Source organism: Loxodonta africana, chromosome 1 (genome assembly GCF_030014295.1).
Source record: "Loxodonta africana isolate mLoxAfr1 chromosome 1, mLoxAfr1.hap2, whole genome shotgun sequence".
NCBI lineage: Eukaryota > Metazoa > Chordata > Mammalia > Proboscidea > Elephantidae > Loxodonta > Loxodonta africana.
This window is the reverse complement of record NC_087342.1, coordinates 151,591,172-151,615,567: the sequence shown is the minus strand read 5'-3', so window position 1 is coordinate 151,615,567 and position 24,396 is coordinate 151,591,172. Positions and strand designations below refer to the sequence as shown.

Here is a 24,396-nt window from a genome sequence, read left to right as displayed (position 1 = left end):
TTTGGCAAACATAGGGCTGGGCCCAGGGATGTTCACTTCTAGCAGCCATTTTCTCTCAGAATATTCTCTTTGCCCGTTGTGTTGGAGACCAGTATCTTCATCTCTGTTGTATGAAATGAACGCCTTCCCAAGGATGTGGCTTCAGATTACAGTTGGAAAAGCTTATAGATCATAAATCTGGAACTATTGGGAGCCAGTCTGGTTTTCTCCAGCCATCTTCAGTCGGTTGTTACTTTGTCTGATGGTCAGATCCACTTAGTTTTTTCTTGGAACAAGTACTGGCTCATTCCTTGAGCAGTTTGTTTGTCTCTGTGGTAGAATTAAAAAAAAAAATATATATATATATATACACACACACACACACATATGTATATGGAGCCCTGGTGACACAGTGGTTAAGAGCTTGGCTGCTAACTGAAAGATTGGCAGTTCGAATCCACCAGCTGCCCTTTGGAAACCTTATGGAGCAGTTTTGCTCTCTCCTGTAGGGTAACTATGAGTTGGAATCAATTTGACGGTAATGAGTTTTTATATATATGTGTGTGTCTATATGTATATATATATATATGTGTATATAATATGTATGGAAGTATAATACACAGTTAGTAACATGCACATGTCCTAAGTCTAGAGCTCAGTAGGACCAAGAAACATATTACCAGTACCTCAAAAGCCCCTTGTGTTCCCTTCTAGTCACTGGCTTCCCTCGTCACATACAACCTGATGTGGATTGTTTGGGGCATTAGAATTTTAACAAAGGGAAGGAATTTGCTGGGGATGGGCCTCGTGTTGGGCAGCTGGGGGATGCTGGGGCAGGAGTACACAGTGGTGCTGTGGCCCAGCCTGCTTGCTAAATTGCTGAAGGTGGCAGCCCTGAGGAGAGCTGCAGAGTTTCTAGCTCTGAGGCTCTCATTTTGTCTCACTTATTTTCGGGAGACTAGCTAAGTTTGAGAAGTTACTATCCTTTAAAAGTTAGTAATCACTCCATTTTTCCAAGAGGTCTTTTCCCCTATTTATATTGGGTACATTATTATTATTATTTAACTTTTTGTTATGAAAGATATCAAACATATTCCAATGTAGAAAGAATGGTGTAATGAATCCAAATTATCCATCACCCAGCTCCAACAATTATAAATTTATGATTATATTTTCATTTATATTCCTGCCCACCTTCCCCACACAATATTATTTTGAAGAAAATCCCCAAAACATCATTTCATACCTAAATACTTTAGTATCTATCTGTAAAAGAAAAGGACTTTAAAAAATGATCCCAGTATTCTTATTATGCCTAAAAAAATTTAACAATCTTGTAAAATATCCTCTCAGTGTTCATATTTCTGGTTGTCCCACAAGTGTATTGTGTGCATTCTTAAATGTAAAATCCTAGAATATGGGGAGGGGAACAAAAACTTTAAAAAATTCAACTGTGATTCCCCTTCTTAAACTTTGGGGAGACTTTCTCTTAAATTTGTTAATAAATTCTGCCCTCTTTCAAAAAGTGAAAAAAGGAAAGGGAAAAAAAAGCCAGATATTTATTTTGAATAACATACCCACTCTGTAATAGGCTTAGTGTCTTCAGTTTTCTGATAGTACTATTTTATTGACAGAGATGTATGTAAGGTCAGTGGGAGCATTGTTATAAAAGTTGTGTCCTTTGAGAGAGATTCTTGACATGCCTTTTATTTGTCTGTCTCTTGCCTCCTCAGGCTAGTAATAGAAGTTCTTCACATGAACACGAGCTGGCCCTTAGGTCCTATGTGCTGGTTGAGTCAGTCTGCAAAAATCTTCAAACCTTGGCTACGGCAGTGGCTTCTCAGAATGCCGTATTGTTGGAAGGACCAATAGGATGTGGCAAAACGTCCTTAGTTGAACATTTAGCTGCAATGACAGGTAGAAGGAAGCCCCCTCGTCTTCTCAAAGTCCAGCTTGGAGATCAGACTGACAGTAAGGTAATTAAGAAATGACAAGTTTTGGTGGGTTGGCATGCTTGTAAATGTTTATACTCAAGTTTTGTTTTTTGTTTTTGCTCATAACTGATAGGGCTAAGCTGTGTAAACCTCAGGTACCTGCTTATATCCCTATAGAAATTTAACAGAATTAATCAAAGGATGTAGCATGGGCTCCTCAGGTATGTGGTTTGTGTAATTTTTCTTCTTTCTGCAGATGCTGTTGGGAATGTATCGTTGCACAGATGTCCCAGGAGAGTTTGTGTGGCAGCCTGGTGCTCTGACACAGGCAGCCACCAATGGCCACTGGATCCTTCTGGAGGACATTGACTATGCCCCCTTAGATGTGGTATGTTGTCTTGCTAATTACTGCATTGTATCATCCTTCCTGCCTTTGAGGAGCATTTTGTTAATGGTAATTCTGGGGCTGATTTAAATGAAAAAGTTGTTTGATTAGAGATGATATAGAGAGCTCATTCATGGTTACCTATGTAGTCTGATTTGACGTTTTGGATTACTTGGCTCATCTCTTGCTTGATGGAGAATCTGTAAAATTCTGCTTCTGCTGTTTCCTGTGTTGTATACTTTTTATCTCCTGCAGTTAAGTATGTGACCAATTTCACAGTCTTTCCAAGAACAGGCCTGGTAGGAATTATGCTACAGATAAACACCAAGAAGTTGAGAAGTTTGAGATCCTGTTTCCCAGCTATGGCAACTGTAGAGCAGTAGTCTTAGAAAAAAGAAGGGAAGAGATGATGTAATAAGAGTGTGCTTTGTCTTTTCTTATATTCAGTATAAGAACAATATACTGATATATATTTTGGTCTTTATTTTTCTATGCATATAAAATTCAACCATGGAGGCAGTGTGTGTTTTTTCTGTATTCTGTAAATACTGGTAAAAAAATGTATTGCAGAATGAAAAATTCTTTCTTTGGTCAGATTTTGCTCCGATTGGTTTTAATTTTATTTTAAGGAGAACTCTCAAGTTAGCTGCATATGGCCATTTCCTCTTGGATGTGGAAAAGAGAGTATGTGTGTATGCGTAGGTTTAGTAGGGTGTGAGAAGGAAGGGTGGCTTAAAATAAGGGTATATTAAAATCTAATGCTTTTAGAGAGTGATGACGTAAAGATGTCCTGGGGATACTGGCCCAGAATGGACCTCAGAGCTTGATTACCATGTCTTAGGGTCTCGATGCTCAGTGTTACAGGGCTGGAACTCAGTTTTCTTAATAAGCCCAGGATTGAAGCTAACCAATTACACTTAAAAATAAAATTGAAATATAAACCACAAGGCCAGTTTCAAAACATTCATTGAATTTTTTCCCTTTCTAGTATACTTCTGCCTGGGCAGTTTTTTCAGATATCAGGTATCCGGGAAATCATTAAGGGACCTTATCCATATCGCGTAGCTTGGTGTGTTTCTGTGGTGACCAAGTCCAGATTAAAGACCAAACTGACAATTTCTGTCTCTCTCCCCCTTTGGTTGTGCCTGATAAACGTCGAGACGTTCTTGTACTTTTGAGCTCCATTTTGTGCAGACCATTCGTTTCTGTCAACAAATTTGCCTCCAGAGACTATGTGGTTCAGTTGGTCAAATTAAACTTAATTATGAAGCTATATTTTCTTAAGAACATACCCAGATCCCCTTCTTAGCTGATGGTGCTGTCACGGTGGTTTCCCTGTCATCTCCTGTCAGCCTCTGTGCTATAAAGCCTCGGTCATGTCTGTATCCTTAAAGTCTTGCTTTCCCGGTCCTTACTAGGCACTGCTGAGTGCAGAGTTGTTGAATGAATAAATTCTGTAGCGCGGGTTGTACTGTTGTGCTGGAGTGTACTGTTGTGCCTCAGACATTCCCACCGGCATGGTGACCAGTTTACACTATGAAAGCTGAGGTTTCCTCTAAGACATGTTCATCCTTTGGGGAGAGAGTTGTTTTGGTTTTTGTTAGTTCTATTTTCATAGCATCATCAGTGGGTTTTGTGATTTAGGTTTCCATGCTGATCCCTCTCTTGGAGAATGGAGAGCTCTTGATTCCTGGCCGAGGCGACTGTCTGAAAGTGGCACCTGGATTTCAGTTCTTTGCAACCAGGAGGTAGGTCCTACTAACCCCTCAGTTCTTACTGTACAGACTCTTCCTAATAAGTCTGCAGGCTAGAATGCTGAGTCCAGAAGTCCTGGAATACAGGTCTCTGGGCCCGACTCGAGCAAGGTTAGTTTGAACGATGACAGATCCAACCTTTTCATTCCCAATTATTTTTAATGAAGATAATCCATTTAGAAAAATAGTCTTTTGTTGTTGGTTTTTCCCATCAAACGTAAGTAACCAATTAAAAACAATTTTATCTTGTTTTAAATAATAATCAGAGGTTAGATAGTGTTGTCAGATAGCCCTGGGTTTGAGTTCTGCCTGTGAACCTTAGTTCTTGTGTGTACCTTGCCTGTCTGATTATGATGGGGCTAGCAATGCCTAAGGAGCCCTGGTGGCACAACGGTTAAGTGCAGAGCTGCTAACCAACAGGTCAGTGGTTCAAACCCACCAGCCACTCCGCTGGAGAAAAGACCTAACGATTACTCTTGTAAAGATTTCAGCCTAGGAAATGCTATGGGGGGCAGTTCTGTTCTGTCATATATGGTTGCTGTGAGTTGGAATCGACGAGACAGCATACAACAGCAACAACAACAATAATAACTGACTTCAAATGGTGGTTGTAAAGATTAAGTGAATAGACTTGTGCTAAAAATTTGTCACATAGTAAGTGCCCAGTTAATGGTTAGTCATGATGATGGTGATGTTGATGATGTGTAGATTTTCAGCAGTTCAAAAAATTAAGCTGAATATAAGCGTCAACAAAGGAATAAAAACTGAGCAGACTTTAGCATGTGTTCCTTTGTACATTTTATAACAAGAGGAAGGCAGTGGTTCATTTCTTACTACTAATCTCTCCCTGTACAGATTCTCTTAAGGTTTTAAAATACCCAGGAGGGAAACATCGTATTATAGTTAGTGATTAGTATTTACTGTAGCTCAGTGAACATTCCCTCCCAGCTGGAGTGTGGAGCTAACCTGACGGTGCTCAAGGAACTCCTTGGTAGACCCTATTGATTTTAATAGACCCTGGTCTTATTCACAGAGATGGTAACACTCTTTTCTATTAGAGTCATACATTACCCAGATAAATGTATGACATCCTGGGAAGATGTCAGAAAAACTTGAGTTCAGTTCTCAGCTCTGCCGTTTGTAATCATGGCTGAGTGAGCAAAAGCCCTTACTTGTCCTCTTATGTGTTAGAAGAAAAAATGACACCTTCTCCTTATGATAGTTGTGAGGATTAATTAAATGGCTTAGGTGTGAGGACTGACTTATCCAGAGTGTGTTTAATGAACATTCTTTTTCCATCTCCTTATTTTCTGGAAACTTTTAATAACTTAGCTACTGTAGGTTCTGCTAATAAGCAGTGAACTTATTTTTAATGCTCGGAGTCTTGGATTATGTTTCCTCTTTCCTGAAGTTGTGCCTAAAGAAGAGAGGAGCATGTCATTGAGGCATTTACCTAATATAAATATTTGCAGTGATTTCAAAAGAACTTGGTTGAAGCTGTAACCATCCCTCCTTCTTAGGAATGAGTCAGACTTGGGTCAGCTGTCAGTCTTTCATTTGTCATCTGCCTTAAAAGCCCAATGTAGTATCTGGCAGAAAGGATCATGAGTGTTATTCATATGAGAGATATTGTATAGCAAGTGGTATCCAATACCATAATTCAAGATTAAAATTGGGAATTTTGTGTGACTCCTTTTTGTTTTGAAATGTAGACTCTTAAGCTGTGGAGGAAGTTGGTATCGACCGCTAAACAGTCATGCCACTTTGCTAGACAAATATTGGACCAAAATTCACCTGGATAACATGGATAAGACAGAACTGCATGAGGTATGTGGTTATGAGAAAGAAATTAACAGTGCTTTCTTTTTTCACTTTTTACTATGAGAAGTTCCAAACATACATTAGAAAGAATAATGTAATGAACCACCGAAATTTAGGTTAAACCTAAATGTAACAGTTAATTTGCTAACATTTTACCATGTTTGCTTCCTCCATTATTTTTTCTTTGCTAAAGTATTTTAAGCAAGCCCCATAACATTTCACCCCTAAATACTTCAGTATGCATCTCTAAAAATTTAAAGATGTTTTTGTAAACAACCACAATAACATAAAATTATACCCAATAAAGTGAACAGTAATTCCTCAGCATTATTTAATACCCAGACCATTCTTAAATTTCTCCAATTGTTCCCAAAGGATCTTTGTATTAAATTGATTTGTTACTAAGGCTTTTTATACTAAGCAACTTAATGCATATCTTGATTTGGGTATTAATGAAAATTGAAATGATTTATAAATTTTATGTATTGATTCACTTGGTAAGTATTGTTGGTATACTAGATCATTAACAGGTTTGTCTTGCTTTCTGAAATTCCCCCAGCCCTCATCTACCTCCTTACTTAGAAAGGTTCCCATTCCCCAACTCCGTGTCTTAGAGGGCAGTGAATAAAGCATTGCCAGTGGTTACGTAGGCATGGGAGGGATGCTTTGCTTTATTACCTCTTTTCTTGGTGTAAGTTTACAAATAGATAACAGAAAACAACTTTTCATGGCATGGTTTGCCTAAGGAATACCCTTAAAATACAGGGAACAGGTACTTAAGTTAAACTTAAGATGTTTTGCTTTCTTCATCTGTTGCGTGAGGGGAGTTGGACTAGATGATCTCTTTTGATTGCCAGGGGCTGAAGCATAGGGGGTGGGGAAGGGATTGATTGCAAGAAGAGTATGAGGGAATATTTTGAGGTGATAAAAATATTTTATATCTCATTTGTGGTGGTGGTTTGATGGTATACATTTGCCAAAACTCATAGACCTCTGTACCTAAAAAAGAATAAACCTGACTTGAGAAAAATAAACTTATTAAAGCTTTATGCTTTAACACGTGACCAACTTTGTAAATGTTCTCTGCACACACACAAAACTAAATTCTTCATTTGAAAAATCTGTTTCTGTATCCATTAAATTGAATTTGATATTACTCTGTTTTTCTATGCCTGTATTTTACCTGAACAAGTTAAAAATATTTGTTGTAAAACCCCTCGTTAAAAAAAAATGGAAAAAAAATTTTTTTTATAAGACCTACTACTTCAGATGACATTTTTAAGGTTTTAATTCTTAACTTTGTAAATATGTGGACGTTGCCTATACAATATATACAAAATGTGTGGACATTACATATACGAAATTGGCATCACAATATACTTCTTTTCAAGCAAATTTAAATGTATTTGTTGGTACCATTTCGAATATATATGTGATATTTCCCTGCCTTCTTAAACAGACTTGACTGAACAAATCAATACCCTAAAGCCTTAGGTCAATATTATGGATCTCTAGTATTATACAGTGTAGGACCTCAATAAATTCTCAATAGCTAGTGAAGTGAATAGGACTAGATTTTTGTGCTTTAAGTTTTCTTGTCTGGTTTTTAAAGATCAACTGCTTTTTATTAGTAGTAGTTACAGCTGTCTGCATTCATCGTGGCGCTTTTAAAAGCTTGTGTTTTCTCTTCCCATGAGCTGCTTCTCATTTACTTTTGGCTGGGAAATATACATTGTGAACCTTATTAGAATGGTACAAAATTAAGACTCTTACAGTGAGTCGATTCCTTGGCCTTGTGCTTTGTTTCTTGAAGACCTTATCCCCATCTGGCGTCTATACCCTAAGCTGTGTTATAGATGGATGAACTTGGCAGATAGCTGAGTTCTGGGCAATAAAAAAGCATGACATTTGGGGATGGGGTGGATGCTCTTAGACTTGGTAAAGATGACAAATTTCTTAGAGAAACCCGTATTTTGGTTGACTGCTGTCAGCAGCCAAAAGGTTGGTAGTTTGAACCCACCCAGAGGAGCCTCAGGAGACAGGCCTGGAGATCTGCTTCTGAAAGAGCCTCAGCCTTGAAAACCCTATAGAACAGTTCTACTCTGTACACGTGGGGTCACCATGTCTCAGAATCGATTTGACGGTAGCTATCAACAACAACGTGTTGGCAGCAGTTCAGGTGTGCTTTTAAAATTTGCTAGGTCTCTTGCTGAGTTTTCTTTGTTTCTCCCTCTATGTCAGGTTCTTCAGAGCAGATATCCCAGCCTGTCGGCAGCAGCTGATCACCTGCTTGATATTTATATCCAGCTTACTGGTGAGAAACATCATTCTCAGAGCGACAGTCACATCGAATGTGAACAGGCACGTGAAGAAGTTTCAGAAACCAGAAGAGAAAACAAAAGACCAAGCCTAGAGGGAAGAGAATTGTCTCTAAGGTACTAGATTAAACAGTTTTTGTGTTGATATTTTAATAACTGATTTTCTCATGTACTTATCAGCTAATATAAAATGGTTATGAGAGGTCAGATTTTGAAATCAGACTTCTGGGCCTCTTTATGGTGTCAGAGGAAAATGCTTTCCCTTTTTCAGATCTACAGTTACCAACAGGGAAGACTTGGTAAAGGTGACATTATTTTAGCTTCAAAAAATAACTTCAAGACAAACCTTGGAATAGTTATGACGTAGTTCTCTCACTGGATGTCCTTTCTGATACTCCTGGTCTTAAGTAATGCTTTTCAAATTTGCGCCTTTGCTGTGCATTCGCAATGATCGACTCAGCATTTGAGCAGTAAGGATTAGGAGTAGGGGACCACCCTCAGTTTGCTCTGAGAGTTAGTTGCCGCCCCCTTACCCCTGCCATGAATGGGAGGAGTAAGGAGTGATAGGTTACTTCCTGGTACCCTTAGGGACTGGGACCACTCAGTCCTTCCCCTAATCCTTTTCATCTTTTAATGGCTAGAGAAAAGGAGACATTTAGTTGGCTGGTCCTGCCCAGACTTAAGTGGGTCAAATTAAATAAATATATTGCCTGCTGTTCTTGATGTCTTTGGCCTGTGGTCTTTTATTTCTCTCTGTTTCTCTTTTTTTAAGGGACCTACTGAATTGGTGTAGTAGGATTGCCCATAGCTTTGACAGTTCTTCTTCGTCAGCATCATTAAATATTTTTCAAGAGGTAAGACTGTTTTCCCAAGTGTGTTTTTTCTTTGCTCCAAGGCGGTTGATTTCCATTGCTGTTTTTTCCTTTCACTTTTCTATCTCAGGCTTTTATCTTTTCTCTTTCTTGATTGCTGTCAGAGTTTTTCTTTTGTGCATGTAAAATTTAGTGTCCTTAGCTAGTTACAATTGAACTAATGTTGTCTTAAAACTAATTGGACATAAGATAAACATATTGTGGGTTTTGAAACAGATTACTATTGATTTCAAAATAAGTATAGTTTGAGTAGCGTAAAATAAAGACACTGAAATTAAAGGTAAAATGAAGAGAAAAACCCTGAGGTGATAATACAGCAGTGTTATAAAATAAAGTGTTTCTAAGATGTTTAGTATTTATTCCTAGATACGATTTCTTAGTCTCTGACAAATTTGTTTGTCTGATCCCTCTGCTAGCCTCGGTAGGGCTCTCAGCCCAGAGAAATTTATGTGGGGGTTACAAAGTGAAATCTTGTATGCCTGCCTTGGGTAAAAAATGTGTTATGTTGGAGGGAAGCCCATATTGAATTACAGCTCTGTCATATTCTATAAGAAGAGAGATTTATTGCCACTTGCTTAAAAATAAGAGTGGTACTACCTAAAGATCTACAGACTCTTAAAACATTGACCATTTTTGACAGTAAAAGGTTTTGGTTTCTGTCAGCTGAAATTGAGAGAATAGTGACCCATTTTGGTTTCCAGCATCTCTTTGTATTTGTAAATCACAGAGTGTGAAGAAACCTCATTTGGAGTATACACTTATGCACAGATGAACCCTGAAATGCTGTGTGGCAGACCTTTATCTTTGTCCTTCATCCTCCTGTGAACTCTCCCTCCCATTCTCCTACATTCCTTCTCTCTCTTGCAGACAATGTTTTGCACTTTGCTAAGAAAACCAAGCTATTGGTAGGATTTCTCTTATTTTCCTTACGGTCTGTTTCAGAAAGTCTTTGTGTATGTGTATATGTATTACTTATTTGTAACTGCTTTATTGAAATATAATTCACATACTATAAAATTCACCCTTATGGAGTAAAAAATTCAGTGGTTTTTAGTATACTTGTAGAGTTGTGCTACTGTCACCATATCTAAATCCAGAAAAATTTCATCACCCCAAAAAGAAACCTGTGCTCATTAGCTGTCACTCCTCATTCCTTCTTTCTGTCCTTGGTTCATGGCAGCCCCCAGTCTCCTTTCTCTCTCTGTGGGTTTACCTGTTCTGGCTGTTTCGTTTGAATGGAATCATATAAATTATGACTGCTTGTATCTGGTTTTTCTCTCTTAGTGTAATGTTTCAAAGTTTACCCACTTTATAGCAGGTATCAGTTACTTCATTCCTCTTTATGGCTGACTGATATTCTGTTGTATGGATATACCACATTTTGTTTATCCATACATTAATCGATGGACACGTAGGTTTTTCTGTTTTTCAGCTATTGTTTGTGTATTTATTACCTTTCCACCTTTGTCAGAGTAAAGTGTTCATGTTCTGTTTTTCTCAGTGAGGAAGATAAAATGAAAACTCAAGAAAATTATGCCAGAAGTTAAAAAAAAAAAATAAAAAAGAAAGGAAAGAGGGTGGGTGGTAAATGATTGCCAAATTGATGACTTGATCAAGGAAAATATTAAGTGCACCAAAATTTGTATCAAAGATATTATAAATATTGAGTAGGCTTTAAAAAAATTTTTATTATATTTTAAGTGAAAGGTTGCAAATCAAGTCAGTTTCTCATACAAAAATTTATATACACCTCGCTATATACTCCTAGTTGCTCCCCCCTAATGAAACAGCATACTCTTTCTCTCCACCCTCTATTTCCATGTCTGTTCAGCCAGCTTCTGTCCCCCTCTGCCTCCTCATCTCCCCTCCAGACAGGAGCTGCCCTCACAGCCTCATGTGTCTACTTGATCCAAGAAGCTTACTCCTCACCAATATCATTCTCTATCCTATAGCCCAGTCCAATCTCTGTCTGAAGAGTTGGCTTTGGGAATGGTTCCAGTATTAGGCTAACAGAAGGTCTGGGGACCATGACCTCTGGGATCCCTCTAGTCTCAGGCAGACCATTAAGTCTGGTGTTTTTAAAAGAATTTGAGGTCTGCATCCCACTGCTGTCCTGCTCCTTCAGGGGTTCTCTGTTATGTCCCAGTCATGGCAGTCGTCGATTGTAGCAGAGCACCATCTAGTTCTTCTGGTCTCAGGATGATGTAGTCTCTGATTTATGTGGCCCTTTCTGTCTCATGGGCTCGTAATTACCTTGTGTCATTGGTGTTCTTCGTTCTTCTTTGCTCCAGGTGGGTTGAGACCGATTGATGCATCTTAGATGGCTGCTTGCAGCGTTTAAGACCCCAGGTGCCACTCTCCGAAGTGGGATGCAGAATGTTTTCTTAATAAATTTTATTATGCCCATTGACCTAGATGTCCCCTGATACCATGGTCCCCAAACCCCCGCCCCTGCTATGCTGCCTTCAAATCATTTGGTTTATTTAGGAAACTTCTTTGCTTTTGGTTTAGTCCAGTTGTGCTGACCTCTCCTCTATTGTGTGTTGTCTTTCCGTTCACCTAAAATAGTTTTGTTTACTATCTGATTAGTAAATACTCCTTTCCCTCCCTCCCTGCCCTCTCTCCTAGCCATCAATGAATATTCTCTGTTTAAACTATTTCTTTTTTTTTATATAATTTTTATTGTACTTTAAGTGAAAGTTTACAAATCAAGTCAGTCTCTCACGTAAAAACTTACATACACCTTGCTACATGCTCCCAATTCCTCTCCCCCTAATGAGACAGCCCGCTCTCTCCCGCCACTCTCTCTTTTCGTGTCCATTTTGCCAGCTTCTAACCCCCTCTACCCTCTTATCTACCCTCCAGGCAGGAGATGCCAACATAGTCTCAAGTGTCCACCCGATCCAAGAAACTCACTCCTCACCAGCATTCCTCTCCAACCCATTGTCCAGTCCAATCCATGTCTGAAGAGTCGGCTTTGGGAATGGTTCCTGTTCTGGGCCAACAGAAAGTCTGGGGGCCATGACCACTGGAGTCCTTCCAGTCTCATTCAGACCATTAATCTGGTCTTTTTATGAGAATTTGGGGTCTGCATCCCACTGCTCTCCTGCTCCCTCAGGGGTTCTCTGTTGTGTTCCCTGTCAGGGCAGTCATCAGTTGTAGCCGGGCACCATCTAGTTCTTCTGGTCTCAGGCTGATGTAGTCTCTGGTTCATGTGGCCCTTTCTGTCTCTTGGGCTCGTAATTACCTTGTGTCCTTGGTGTTCTTCATTCTCCTTTGATCCAGGAGGGTTGAGACCAATTGATGCATCCTAGATGGCTGCTTGCTAGCATTTAAGACCCCAGATGCCACTCTTCAAAGTGAGATGCAGAATGTTTTCTTAATAGATTTTATTATGCCAGTTGGCTTAGATGTCCCCTGAAACCATGGTCCCCAGACCCCTGCCCCTGCTGTGCTGGCCTTCGAAGGATTCAGTTTATTCTGGAAACTGCTTTGCTTTTGGTTTGGTCCAGTTGTGCTGACCTCCCCTGTATTGTGTGTTGCCTTTCCCTTCACCTAAAGTAGTTACCTACTATTTAATTAGTGAATGCGCCTCTCCCACCCTCCTTCCCTCCCTCCTCTCGTAACCACAAAAGAATGTTTTCTTCTCAGTTTAAACTATTTCTCAAGTTCTTATACTAGTGGTCTTATACAATATTTGTTCTTTCGCAATTGACTAATTTCACTCAGCATAATACCTTCCAGCTCCCTCCATGTTATGAAATGTTTCATGGATTCATCATCATTCTTTATCGATGCGTAGTATTCCATTATGTGACTATACCATAATTTATCCGTTCATCTGTTGATGGGCACCGTGGTCGCTTCCATCTTTTTGCTATTGTAAGCAGTGCTGCAGTGAACATGGGTGTGCATATATCTGAGTAGGTTTTTTTAAAAAGTAAAAACAAAACAGTATACAAATCAGCCAGTACCACAAAGTTTCTAATTGGCTCCCTCGTTCAGAACTGTGCTCATGGAACTTCCCTAGCTTTTGGAGCCTGGTAGGAGACCTAATTAGTAACTAATTGCCCCTCTTGTTGGCTTTATATATTTATCAAATAAAATTTAGTTAATATAGAAGATGTGTATGTATATGTGTGCTTATATATATGTGTAGTAATCTCATAGCGACCCTATTGGACAGAGTAGAACTGCCCCATAGGGTTTTCAAGGAGCGCCAGGTGGATTGGAACTGCTGACCTTTTGGTTAGCAGCCGTAGCTCTGAACCACTACACCAGTATGAGTTGGAATTGACCAGATGGCAATGGGTTTATATAATTATAAGTGGGAAAATCTAGGAAAGGAAAAATGAGAAAATAAACATATTCCCCCCCTCCAGAGATTACTTAGCACCTCTAGTGTTTTAGTGTATATCCTTTTAGATCTTTTTCTATGCATGTAGACTTAAGGCTGTTACTCTGTCAGTCTTTTTGTTGAAAAGATTAAGCTTGTTGTCCTGAGGATATTCCACTTCCTGCCTTCATCTGGTTGCTTTCTTATGGTCCTTTACCTTGCTATTTTATCTCTTGTATTTCCTGTAAATGGCTGTTTAACAAAAGGTTTGATGGATTCAAATTCAGCCCTTTTTTTGGTGGTAATTAAGAGCTCCACTACTAAGGAAAAGGTAGACAGTTTGAATCCACCAGCTGCTCCATGAAAACCTAATGGGTAGTTTTACTTTGTCCTATAGGGTTGCTATGAATCAGAATCTACTCTGCGGCAATGGTTTGGTTTTGGTTTGATGTTTACTTTATATTGTTTTCCATCAAAAGCCCTGGGAGTCTCTGCGTGGGGCAGATGCTTAAGTGGCACAGCCACTAACTGAAAGGTTGGCAGTTCAGACACATCCAAGAGGTGCCCCAGAAAAAAGGCATGGCAATTTGCTTCCAAAAGGTCACAACTATGAAAATGCTGTGGAGCACAGTTCTACTTGCAGCACATTGAGTTTCCATGAGTTAGAATGGACTGTTTTATTTTGTCAGAAGGCACTTATCTGCTTGGCCTGCTAGTTGCTAACATAGAGTGCTGGATTAAGTAAATGACGTGTGAGCCCTCTGTCGCACACAAGTGTTTCTCCTCACAGCTACGTGGTAACCTTTTGGTGCTACTTCAGCATTACTTCCTCATGAACAATTTGCCCTATATAACACTAATTGTTGTCCTTTGCCCGAATCTTTAGGATTTGCAAAATGAGTTTTTATTTTTTAAATGTAACCAGGATTTTGATAGTAAAACCTTCACATTTGTTGTGTCTTGTCTCTTCGTTACAGTAAGATCCTTGCGTCCAGGATTGGTACTTCTAGCACTCCTTCAGTCTTGCAGAAATGTTTCTGCTGGCTCTACGTGCCTCCCTCTTGCAGTACTGATAATGATACTCTGTGATTGATGTGTTATTTTTTAAATTCAGTTGATATTTACCTTGGTTATCTTAATAGGCTCTGGACTGTTTCACAGCAATGCTTTCTAGGCATACAAGTAAACTGAAAATGGCAGAAGTCATTGGAAGCAAATTGAACATTTCCAAGAAAAAGGTATGTGGTGCTATTTTTACTGATCTGTTGAAAGGAGCCTGGGATAGTTAGCTTGGTTGCTGGCTTCTGGTCCTTACCTGGAACGGATTTTGCAGTGCTGTTTCAGCTGTAAACGTTGGGGGTTTCATTGCTCTCTCATGAATATGAAAGTCACATATTCTGCGGTTAGGTAGTTCACAGAGTATTCTACATTCCTAAAGTGAGCTTCCTCATGTCCTGTAAATCACGTGTATGCCTATTATCCAGTGTTTTAGTGAGCATTTTATTCTATAGGTTGTAGACTAAGTACTGGTACTTTGTCTTAGTTTTATGCAGAGTCATATTTTTTTTCATCTTTTTCTTACTAGAGTCTTCAAACATCAGAAAAGTTGAAAGAGTAGTGCCATGAACACCTGTATAATCATTATCTAGGGTCAGAGTCATTGCTAGCATTGTTAATATTTTGCCATTCTTTTTATGTCAAAATATATTTTTTTAGAGAGAGTCTTTTAGCAGTGGTGTTGGTGATGTTCTTGGGCCCATTGTAAGGCACGTTTCTGGCATTCCTACATGAATGATGACTCTTTTATAAAGCTTAATGTCAGGGACTATGTTCCTTAGGCTTCCAAAACACTTGGGATGGTTTTGGCTACAGGTAACAGAATACCCCACTAAAACAGTGTACAATTAAGAAATATATCTGTATTAGTAGGCAAGAGGAACAAAATCACCATAATTGCCTTAGATTGATCAACATTCAGTGAGGGAGGGGCTCACCTTCCCTGAGCACTCTGCCCCTTTCACCTTGCCCCAAACCTAAACAAAGTTTGGGTTCTTTGGGCTAGTGATAAACAAGAGAGGAATGGCAGTTGGGTGGACATTCAACAGCATCTATGACAACGTCTCTTTCTGCTATCACCACCACCACCACCGAGTGCCTGTAGTCAAATATATCATGGTTTATTCAACTCACTGTTTCCTGCATTACATTAGGACTTGAAAGCAGAGGAATGCAGAGCCTGAAGCAAAAAGTGATTTGATTTTTTCATATCTTTTAGGAATACAGCTTTCTGTTCCTTCTCTTTGGGGATACACCAAAGTCTTCACTTTAGATATAGGCAGAGAGGAAAAAGTACCATTTCCATGTTTTTAAAGAAATAGGAGAAATTTAGAAAAGGATAAAAGAACTTAACTAAAAACTAACTCACCGACCTTGGAAGTAAAGAGTGCTTCTTTGTATAGGGAGAAGTAGAGGAACACAGTAAGGCTCCATGAATGAGGAAGTGTCTGAAGTGTATGCAGAGTTTTTTTCAGGTGAAATCTCCTCTCCCACAGGCTGAATACTTCTGTCAACTTTATAAACCAGAAATTGTTATCAATGAGCTAGATGTGCAAGTGGGGCGAGTGCGGCTTCTACGGAAACAAAGTGAGGCTGTCCATGTACAGAGGTAAACAGGGTTTTAAACCAATCTGAGAACTATGAAGTTGTCGGGACATCTAGTCCAGCCCCTTACCTTTGAGCAGAATTTATGTCTGAACTGTGATCTCCCCACCGTGCTGTGTGGTAATGAGTAGTGTTTTCCAAAGTACAAAAACAAAGTAGTGTTTTCTGTATCTGCAGGCTCCACACCTGCAGGTTCAACCAATTGTGAACTGAAAATATTCGAAAAAAGAAAGTTCCAAAAAGCAAAACTTGAGTTTGTCACACATGAGCACTGTGCAGAATCCACACAAATGAAGTGATAATGTGGGCATACCCTGCTGCAGCATCCCATTATTTCACAGATCCTCAGTCTCCCTCCAGCACTCGTTTGAGTATTGTTTGCCTCACTTCTTATCATTATTCCCTAAACCCTGCAGTGTAACAACTATACCACTTACGTTGTATTAGGTATTATAAGTAATCTGGAGATGATTTAAAGTATATAGGAGGATGTATGTGAGTTATATGCAAATACTACATCATTTTATACATGGGGCTTGAGCGTCTATGGATTTTGGTATCCACAGGGGCCCTAGAACCAGTTCCCGTCAGACACCGAGGGCGACTCTGTGTGCTGTGACAGATGTGATGGTCATTTGTGACTTGGGACTAGCAAAGATGAATCCTTGATTTTATTCCCTCTGGTGTATTTAGTTAAGTAAGTCTCTGTTGGAAGTCAGGCTCTGGCCTAACATTAGTCTGTAAATTCCTTGAAGGCAGGGATTATATGAGATTCTGAAATTTAAAAACCCATTGCCGTTGAGTTGATTCTGACTCATGGCGACCCTATAGGACAGAGTAGAACTGCTCCGTAGGGTTTCCAAGGAGCGCCTGGTGGATTCAAACTGCAGACCTTTTGGTTAGCAGCCGTAGCTCGTAACCACTATGCCACCAGGGTTGAGATCTAGGTAACATTTATTAAATACTTACTAAATGGCTTGATGGAGCCCCGGTGGCACAGTGGTTCAGAGCTTGGCTGCTAACCAAAAAAGGTTGGCAGTTCGAATCCACTAGCTGCTCCTTGGAATCCCTATGGGGCAGTTCTACTCTGTCCTGTAGGGTCACTTAGAGTTGGAATTGACTCAACAGCAGTGGGTTTATATGGCTAGATATTATACTAAGTACTTTGCATGTTTTTTTCATGTAGTGGTTATAGTAATCATATGAACTAGGTACTATTATTATCGACATTTCATAGGTGAGGAAGCTTAAGCTTAGAGAGGTTAAGAAATTTTCCCAAGATGGCCTAGCTAGTACAGACAATATGTTGTTGATGTTTTAAAATCTCTAGAGCCTAGTAAAGTACCGGGTGCGTAAATACTCGGTGTTTACAGGATGAATGAATTGTGTAATTCATATGATGTAAGAATATCTTTAGGGCAAGAGGACATCACTGTGAGGTGTCTTCGCATTCCTGTTTGTTGAATCTGGAAAATCTGGTTCCTCACAGCAGAAGCCTGGAGGCTGGCTTCTGATTGCTTTTTCCCGTTCCCAGGAAGAAGCTCACTTTTGCAGCCACGCGGCCGTCCTCTGTTCTTATTGAACAGCTCGCTGTGTGTGTCAGCAAAGGGGAGCCTGTGTTGCTAGTGGGAGAGACCGGAACCGGCAAAACCTCTACTGTGCAGTACTTGGCTCACGTTACAGGTGAGTCATAGAGAGGAACACCTCTGCCTCTAGAAAATGAACTTTTTATACTGGTTGCCTTTTTTTTTTTTTTTAATAAAGTCAAAGAACACTGATGTTTAAAAAGTGCCACCACTCTGCAAATAATCTTTTTCTCCAGAAATAAACCTCTCTGAACAGATTGGTATTATTTTTTTCAGTTCTAATCTATGTACCACAAATACATATACTATATAAATTTTGTTTTGAAACCAAATTAGTATTATACTCTATGTATTGCACTGAGTTAAGCAAATTAAGCAACTTTTAAAACAACTGCCTCATTGTTTTTAATGACTGACTGATATTACACATATTTAACGACCAAATAATATTATTATAATAAATTATAAATATAATTTATATGTATTAAATTTATTTAGTCCTAATTTATAGGCATTGACTTATTGAAGGACATTTTTTGTTGTTTTCAGTTACTTGAGCTAGCATAATAATTCCACAGTGAATCTTCTTATGTGAAAACTTTGAATGGTTAATACTCCTGTAAGTAAAATGGGAGGATCAAAGGAAATACACACTTTTAAGTTTGTTAAAATTTACCATGTACCCATGTTTCCACATCCTTACCACACAGGACATTACCAGTCTTTAAATTTTTGGAGTTACTTTTTGCCCCTTTCTTTTTTAAAGGCCACCGTTTGAGGGTTGTCAATATGAATCAACAAAGTGACACTGCAGACTTGCTTGGAGGGTAAGTGATGTATAATATTTTTTCTTGTTTTTTACTCTGTTTTTTGCTTGATGTAAGAAACATTTTCCCATAAAGCTCAAAACATGCCTTGGAAGAAACGTTCATAGCCTTGCACCAATTCCCCTAGCCCGGCAAGAGTATTGGAATTTTTTGAACTGATCCTGGACATATAGATGTTTCTCTTCATTTTAAAAAACACTTGAGGTCCTTGCTCTCAAAGAGCATACTCTGGGATGGGGAGAACAAAATCAGATAAGTATGTAATCAGCTTGTATTTGTGAATTCAGTACAGTTGATCTAAGTTCCAGAGTCACACTGCCTTCAGTCTAGACTCTTCTGTAGTTCAGTAATCTTTGAAGCATTAAGTAGAGTGTCAGTTCTCTTCTTGGTAAAATGGTGCTCATGGGACTCTACTGTGGTCATTAAAATGCCCTACTTCCCTGTTGGTGTTTTTGATGATACTAGTTTCGTGAACAATTTTAGCTTGTGTTGAAGGCTATAGAACTGATGGATGCTATAGGCATATCTTATACTGAGCCATATTGGAATCTGTCCCATTAACTCATTATTGCTTAAAAAAAAATCCTTTAAAGGCATAAAATAATAGAATTTACTGTCCCTTTTGCTCTTTATGGAATCTGCCAGAAAGCTCTTCATTTATCTAAGGGCACAGTATGCTGTAGCAGTATTTCATTGCCACTCCTTCCGTATGGCACACTCCTACCTGCTCTGGCTAGAGTATTACATGGAATCCTGGTTCTTTTTGGTGCCTTTCTACTTTTTGCCCTCCTAACACATTACTTCTATTCTGCTCACACATGTCTTTAAGGTTCTAATTAAAGCTTTTAAATTTATCTTCTGCCTTATAATCTATTAGCTGGGGCTTGTCTTTCTTACTCTGATTCTACTTTTACTTTATTTTTCCCGAGTGGTCTTTCCACCTTGCTTTAATTTTACTTTTGTTTAGTTAATTGCCCCTCAATTTCCTTATTCCCTGATTCAGATACTTGGCAATGTGTTCTTATTAATATATGAGGCATGTAGTTTTTATTTTTTATTTATTTATTGTGCTTTAGGTGAAAGTTTACAAATCAAGTCAGTCTCTCATACAAAAAGCCATACCCACCCCGCTGTGCACTCCCAGCTGCTCTCCTCCTGAGATAGCACACTCCTCCTCTCCACCCTGTATTCCCCGTATCCATTCAGCCAGCTCCTGTCCCCCTCTTCCTTCTCGTCTTGCCACCAGACAGGAGCTACCCACGTAGTTTCATGTGTCTAGTTGAGCCAAGAAGCTCATTCCTCACCAGTATCGTTTTCTGTCTTATAGTCCAGTGCAGTCCCTATCAGGGGGGCATGCAGTTTTAATCAGGCATGTCTATACTACTGTGTATTTTTCTGTTTTGTACCTATATGTGTCTTCAGTAATGTTCTACTATTTAGTATTCAAAACACAAATGGCATTAATCTTGCCTAATTGAACATGAACAAGGTCTCTCTCTTCTAATAATTTGTAGTATTATAACATCATCCACTGCAAGTAGTTTTAAATGTAGCGAGTACACAGGAGCCCACCTGTGTCCTAATGCAATTGATATTACAAAAAGGTTGGAATCAGATTATCCAGTGACTGAAATTTTGTTTTGGCATCAGCTTGGTGAAAAGAATATATCAATTTTTCCTTGTTAATAGGTTAATATCAACTATCAAAAGGAAACTTTTCTACTCTTCAAATTATGTACAGTTGGAAGTATGCCTTTTTTCTACACTCTGGTATTACTAGAAAGTGGTGTAAATTAGATCTTTTAGTGTATATTACATTTTAGATATTTGGGTGACTCCCTTGCTTAAGAATCCTTATATATAAGATCGGAAGACCAAAAATAGTTAAAAGACAAAAGAAGGCAAGGGAATGGAAAACAAAATTTAGGAATAGGTGAGGATATAGAATAGAGAAGGAGCAATATTCCCATTCTGGGGAGGGGTGGTTACTTCCATCTTAGTTATAGTTCCATAATTTTATTATCACGTTGTATAACTTCTATTAAGTATATTTTAATATAAGTTGCCTTCAAGTTGACCCCGACAAATAGCGACCCTTTAGGACAGAGTAGAACTGTCCTGTAGGGTTTCCAAGGAGTAGCTAGTGGATTTTGAACTGCCAACCTTTTGGTTGGCAGGCAAATGCTTAAACGCTGGGCCACTAGGGCTCCAAGTATATTTTGCATATATTAAATACTATGTTATAAAAGAGATGTATAGATTTAGTCTGGTTTGCAAGTCTGGATCCTTTAGATTGATTTTTTTAAAAATTGTTATTAAGGATAAAGAAACTTCCTAAAAGTAAGGCCTTAAAGGTTGTTAGACTCAAACTATTTACATTATTGCAGATTACCTTATAATTTTTTGTTAGTGTATATACCCCCTTGTTTTTTATTAGTATCATGGTATATATTTTTCTTCACTTAATTTTTAACCTATTTTTATTGTTTATTTAAAGTAGGTTTTTTGTAGGCAGCATATAGGCCTTCATATTACCTGTGAGTAGAGAACTAAACCAAATTCCAACAGAGAGTTAGGGGTGGGGGAGACTTAAGAGACTCCATGAAAAACAGTAGAGGGCACAGAGGACTTGGATGAAGCAGATAAAATCATAGAAAGAGAAAGCGCAGCACTCAGTAGTAAATAGAGAGCATAGGTTCACATCACTGACTACTGGGAAGAGGCAGCATCTGGGGGAGAAACAAATACGAAGAAGGGGCTGTAACCCTTGGAGAAGTTGGCGATGAAGAGAAAGAAAAAAAGTAAGAGAGGGAAATAGAAGATCTCTTAGAAATAGAACAAAACAAAAGAAACAAGCCAACAAAAAACAGCCGACCTGCCTCGTCCTCATCACCACCCATAGGACCATCCACAGAAGGCGGGCAGAAGATGAGCACACGCTCGGAACCAGGAACCCTGACCATGAAATGAATAGTTTTTTGTTTTTTTTTTTTCAGTAGTTTTAATTACTTAGCATATACTGTTTTATGTCTCTTTTATACTTTGCTCTATAACACAATACATAAACGAAACATGTTTATTACATTACAATTTTGGAGAATTGCTTTGTTTTGGCCATTTTCAAATGAAATTTTATATACAGTCCCAGCTAAGTTACTAGCTTGTAGAGCCAGATTTTCTAGACCACCTTCTTGGCCTTTAGGTAACTCCTGAGGCATCTTTTCTGTAGGAGATACTTTGAAAACCCTGCTCTTAAATGGTTCATAGTTTGTCTGGCCATTTCTCTATTTTGGGTGTCAAGTTGGTTCCCATTGAGTGTTTGTGTTGTAGTTGATTTTTTGGTTTTTCTGAAATGTATACATGGTTATTTTTTCAGTAATTCAAATATGTGTTGATTTAACTGTATTTCAGCCATAATGCTCAACTTTGAGTGAAGTTTTCCTTTGAGGAACTCAGTCTAATTTGGAATATTAAGCTGCTTTCTCAAATTCAGTAGACTGAGTCAATTAATAGTAGTAATAATTGTAACAGCTAACTCTTATATGGTACTCATTATGTGCCAGGCACTATTTTGACTGCTTTATATATGTTAACTCATTTGGCTTTAACAACCATGAGGTATATACCACACTTATCCCCATTTTATATAAGAGTGATCTGAGGATCAGAGGGATTAAGTAGTTTGTTCGAGGTAATGGCACATCTGTGATTTGAACCCAGGCAGTCTGGCTTGAGCATCCGTGTTCTTGACCATTATTCTGCGCCTTGGATCCCATTTTTGCCATTATTTTTAAGACCGGCACTTTTATTTAAAGTAACATGTATGTTTAATTTCTTACCACTTCTACTGTTGTCATTCTAATTCATCATCTCTTACCTGGATCAGTGCTTTGGCCTCTTATCACTTTAATTCTACCCCTGACCTCCCTGCAGTCTCTTTTCCACCTAATAGTTGGAATGATCTTTTAAAAGTATAGTCAAATCACATCATTCTCTTCCTCAGAACCCTCCATTGACTTCTCAGTCCATGTAGAATAAAATTCAAAGGCTTTATATTAACCTCTAAGACCCTTCTTAATCTGGCCACTGGTGCTTCTCTGACATAATCACCTTCCCTCACCTGTGCTACTGAGCTTCAGCTACACCCTGTTCCATGTTGCACCTTGATGGTTCTGTTTCCTCCGTGTGGTGCCCCTTCCCACCCACAGATATCTACTTAGCTTACTCCCTTGCTTCATTTAGGTCTCCTTCAAATGTCCCCTCTTCAACAAAACCTTCTTGACTATAGCAAAATGACCAGCACCCCATCACATAGCCTCCATTTACCTGATATTTGATAGTAGATTTCTTTATTATCTTTCTCTTAAGATTGTAAGCTACATGGTGGCAGAATCTTGTAGGTCTTTTTTACTCAATGCCTAACACATAGTAAGTTCTCAATAAATATTTGTTGAATAAGTGGAATAATGAACTGTCTCCATTAATGTCATTAGTGCCTTTATGGGTAAGTGAAAATGAGTTTGAAGTTTCAATGCTTGCCATTTTCTTTCTGAAACCAGACTCTTCCAAAAAAGTGCTCAGTATTAGGGCATTGGCTTTTTATCCCTTGCATTGTCCCTCCCACACAGACCAGTAAGTAAATAGTAATCCATTAGTTTTGGAATTGTTCTTGACTTTTCTGAAGCATATTTTGGTATCATTTCAGGTCCCAACTAAAATTATTTTTCTTGGAAAGAAAATTTACATCATTATCTTCTTGGATTGTAGATTTGACGTCGCAGGCCACAGAAAGTTATATACTTAACATTTTCCAGTGTCCAAGTGATACATTTTAAATGATGGTAAAAGAAGTAAGGAACGATTAATGCTGGTTGAGCAACTTATCTTTTAGCTAGAGCAGTGTTTCCCAGCCATTTAAAAAAAATTATCCCAACCCCATTCAACTTTCCCAGGAAAATTAAATTTAAATTACTAATTTCCTAACTCTATATTGGGAGAAATTAAATACTAAAACATAAAGAGTGGATTTGGGGAGCCACAAACCATTGCAATGTCCAGGATTTTTTTTTTTGTCCTTCTGCCCCACCCCGAAACTAATTTTGTCCCCTTGGAAGTGATATCACCCCCCGCGAGAATGCGTAGACTGAGTTCATATTACTGAAGTAAATCAGTTTTAAGTGTATTTTTCTTCTAACATGTCCTGAAATCTTTTTGGCCAATTTTATAAAGTATGGTTTATCATTAAGTGTTATACATAATGTTTATTTAAACATGTTAATAAATGACATGCCTTTTACTGGCCAACTAGGAATTTTTTTTTTTTTTATAACTCTTATCTAATAATAGTCTTTACCTTTATTATAGGCCCTTCAAACACTTGGATGGGAGAAATGCATTTTAGTTTAAAACTTCTAAGAGATTAAAAATTTTGGGGGGTAGTATTTCTGATTTTGATTAAATGAAATTCTAAGCCTAATGCTGTTTTTTGAGTTGTGTTCTCTCATTTCTGCTAGCTCCAGCTCTTTGTGAGTCACATTTACCTTTTATTTCAGTTATAAGCCAGTGGATCATAAGCTTATTTGGCTGCCTTTACGGGAGGGATTTGAGGAACTCTTTGCTCAGACATTTTCCAAGAAGCAGAACTTTACATTCTTGGGGCATATTCAGACCTGTTACAGGCAGAAACGCTGGCACGATCTCCTGAGACTAATGCAGCATGTTCACAAGTCAGCTGTCAACAAGGATGGAAAAGAGAGTGAAACTGGTAAGGATGTGACCCAGCCTGCTGGTAGGAGGGTATGATGCTGGGGTTCAGTTAGCAGAATTAGGGGAGGAGTTTGGGGGGAAGAATAAAGCACTACAAATCAAAGCCTCATAGGACTTGGGGCAAAGGTGACTTGTGATGAAGTGTAGCTACTCTCAG

The 24,396-nt window shown here is 38.6% G+C and overlaps 1 protein-coding gene across 4 annotated transcripts in view; it reads left to right on the top strand.

The window, feature by feature from the left end:
- The window catches only part of MDN1 (midasin AAA ATPase 1), a 180,378-nt gene that overhangs the window by 39,573 nt on the left and 116,409 nt on the right, over positions 1 to 24,396 (top strand). For all 4 annotated transcript variants that reach the window (XR_002784801.2, XM_010602811.3, XM_023543791.2 and 1 more), the window contains 11 exons: positions 1,713 to 1,955; positions 2,170 to 2,301; positions 3,943 to 4,046; positions 5,765 to 5,879; positions 8,115 to 8,308; positions 8,964 to 9,045; positions 14,542 to 14,637; positions 15,952 to 16,064; positions 17,595 to 17,743; positions 18,413 to 18,473; positions 24,026 to 24,237. Coding sequence is in view for 3 of the 4 variants with exons in the window: in XM_010602811.3 (XP_010601113.2) it covers positions 1,713 to 1,955; positions 2,170 to 2,301; positions 3,943 to 4,046; positions 5,765 to 5,879; positions 8,115 to 8,308; positions 8,964 to 9,045; positions 14,542 to 14,637; positions 15,952 to 16,064; positions 17,595 to 17,743; positions 18,413 to 18,473; positions 24,026 to 24,237 (1,501 nt within the window). In the remaining variant the exon portion in view is untranslated. The remainder of the gene's footprint in view (positions 1 to 1,712; positions 1,956 to 2,169; positions 2,302 to 3,942; positions 4,047 to 5,764; positions 5,880 to 8,114; positions 8,309 to 8,963; positions 9,046 to 14,541; positions 14,638 to 15,951; positions 16,065 to 17,594; positions 17,744 to 18,412; positions 18,474 to 24,025; positions 24,238 to 24,396) is intronic.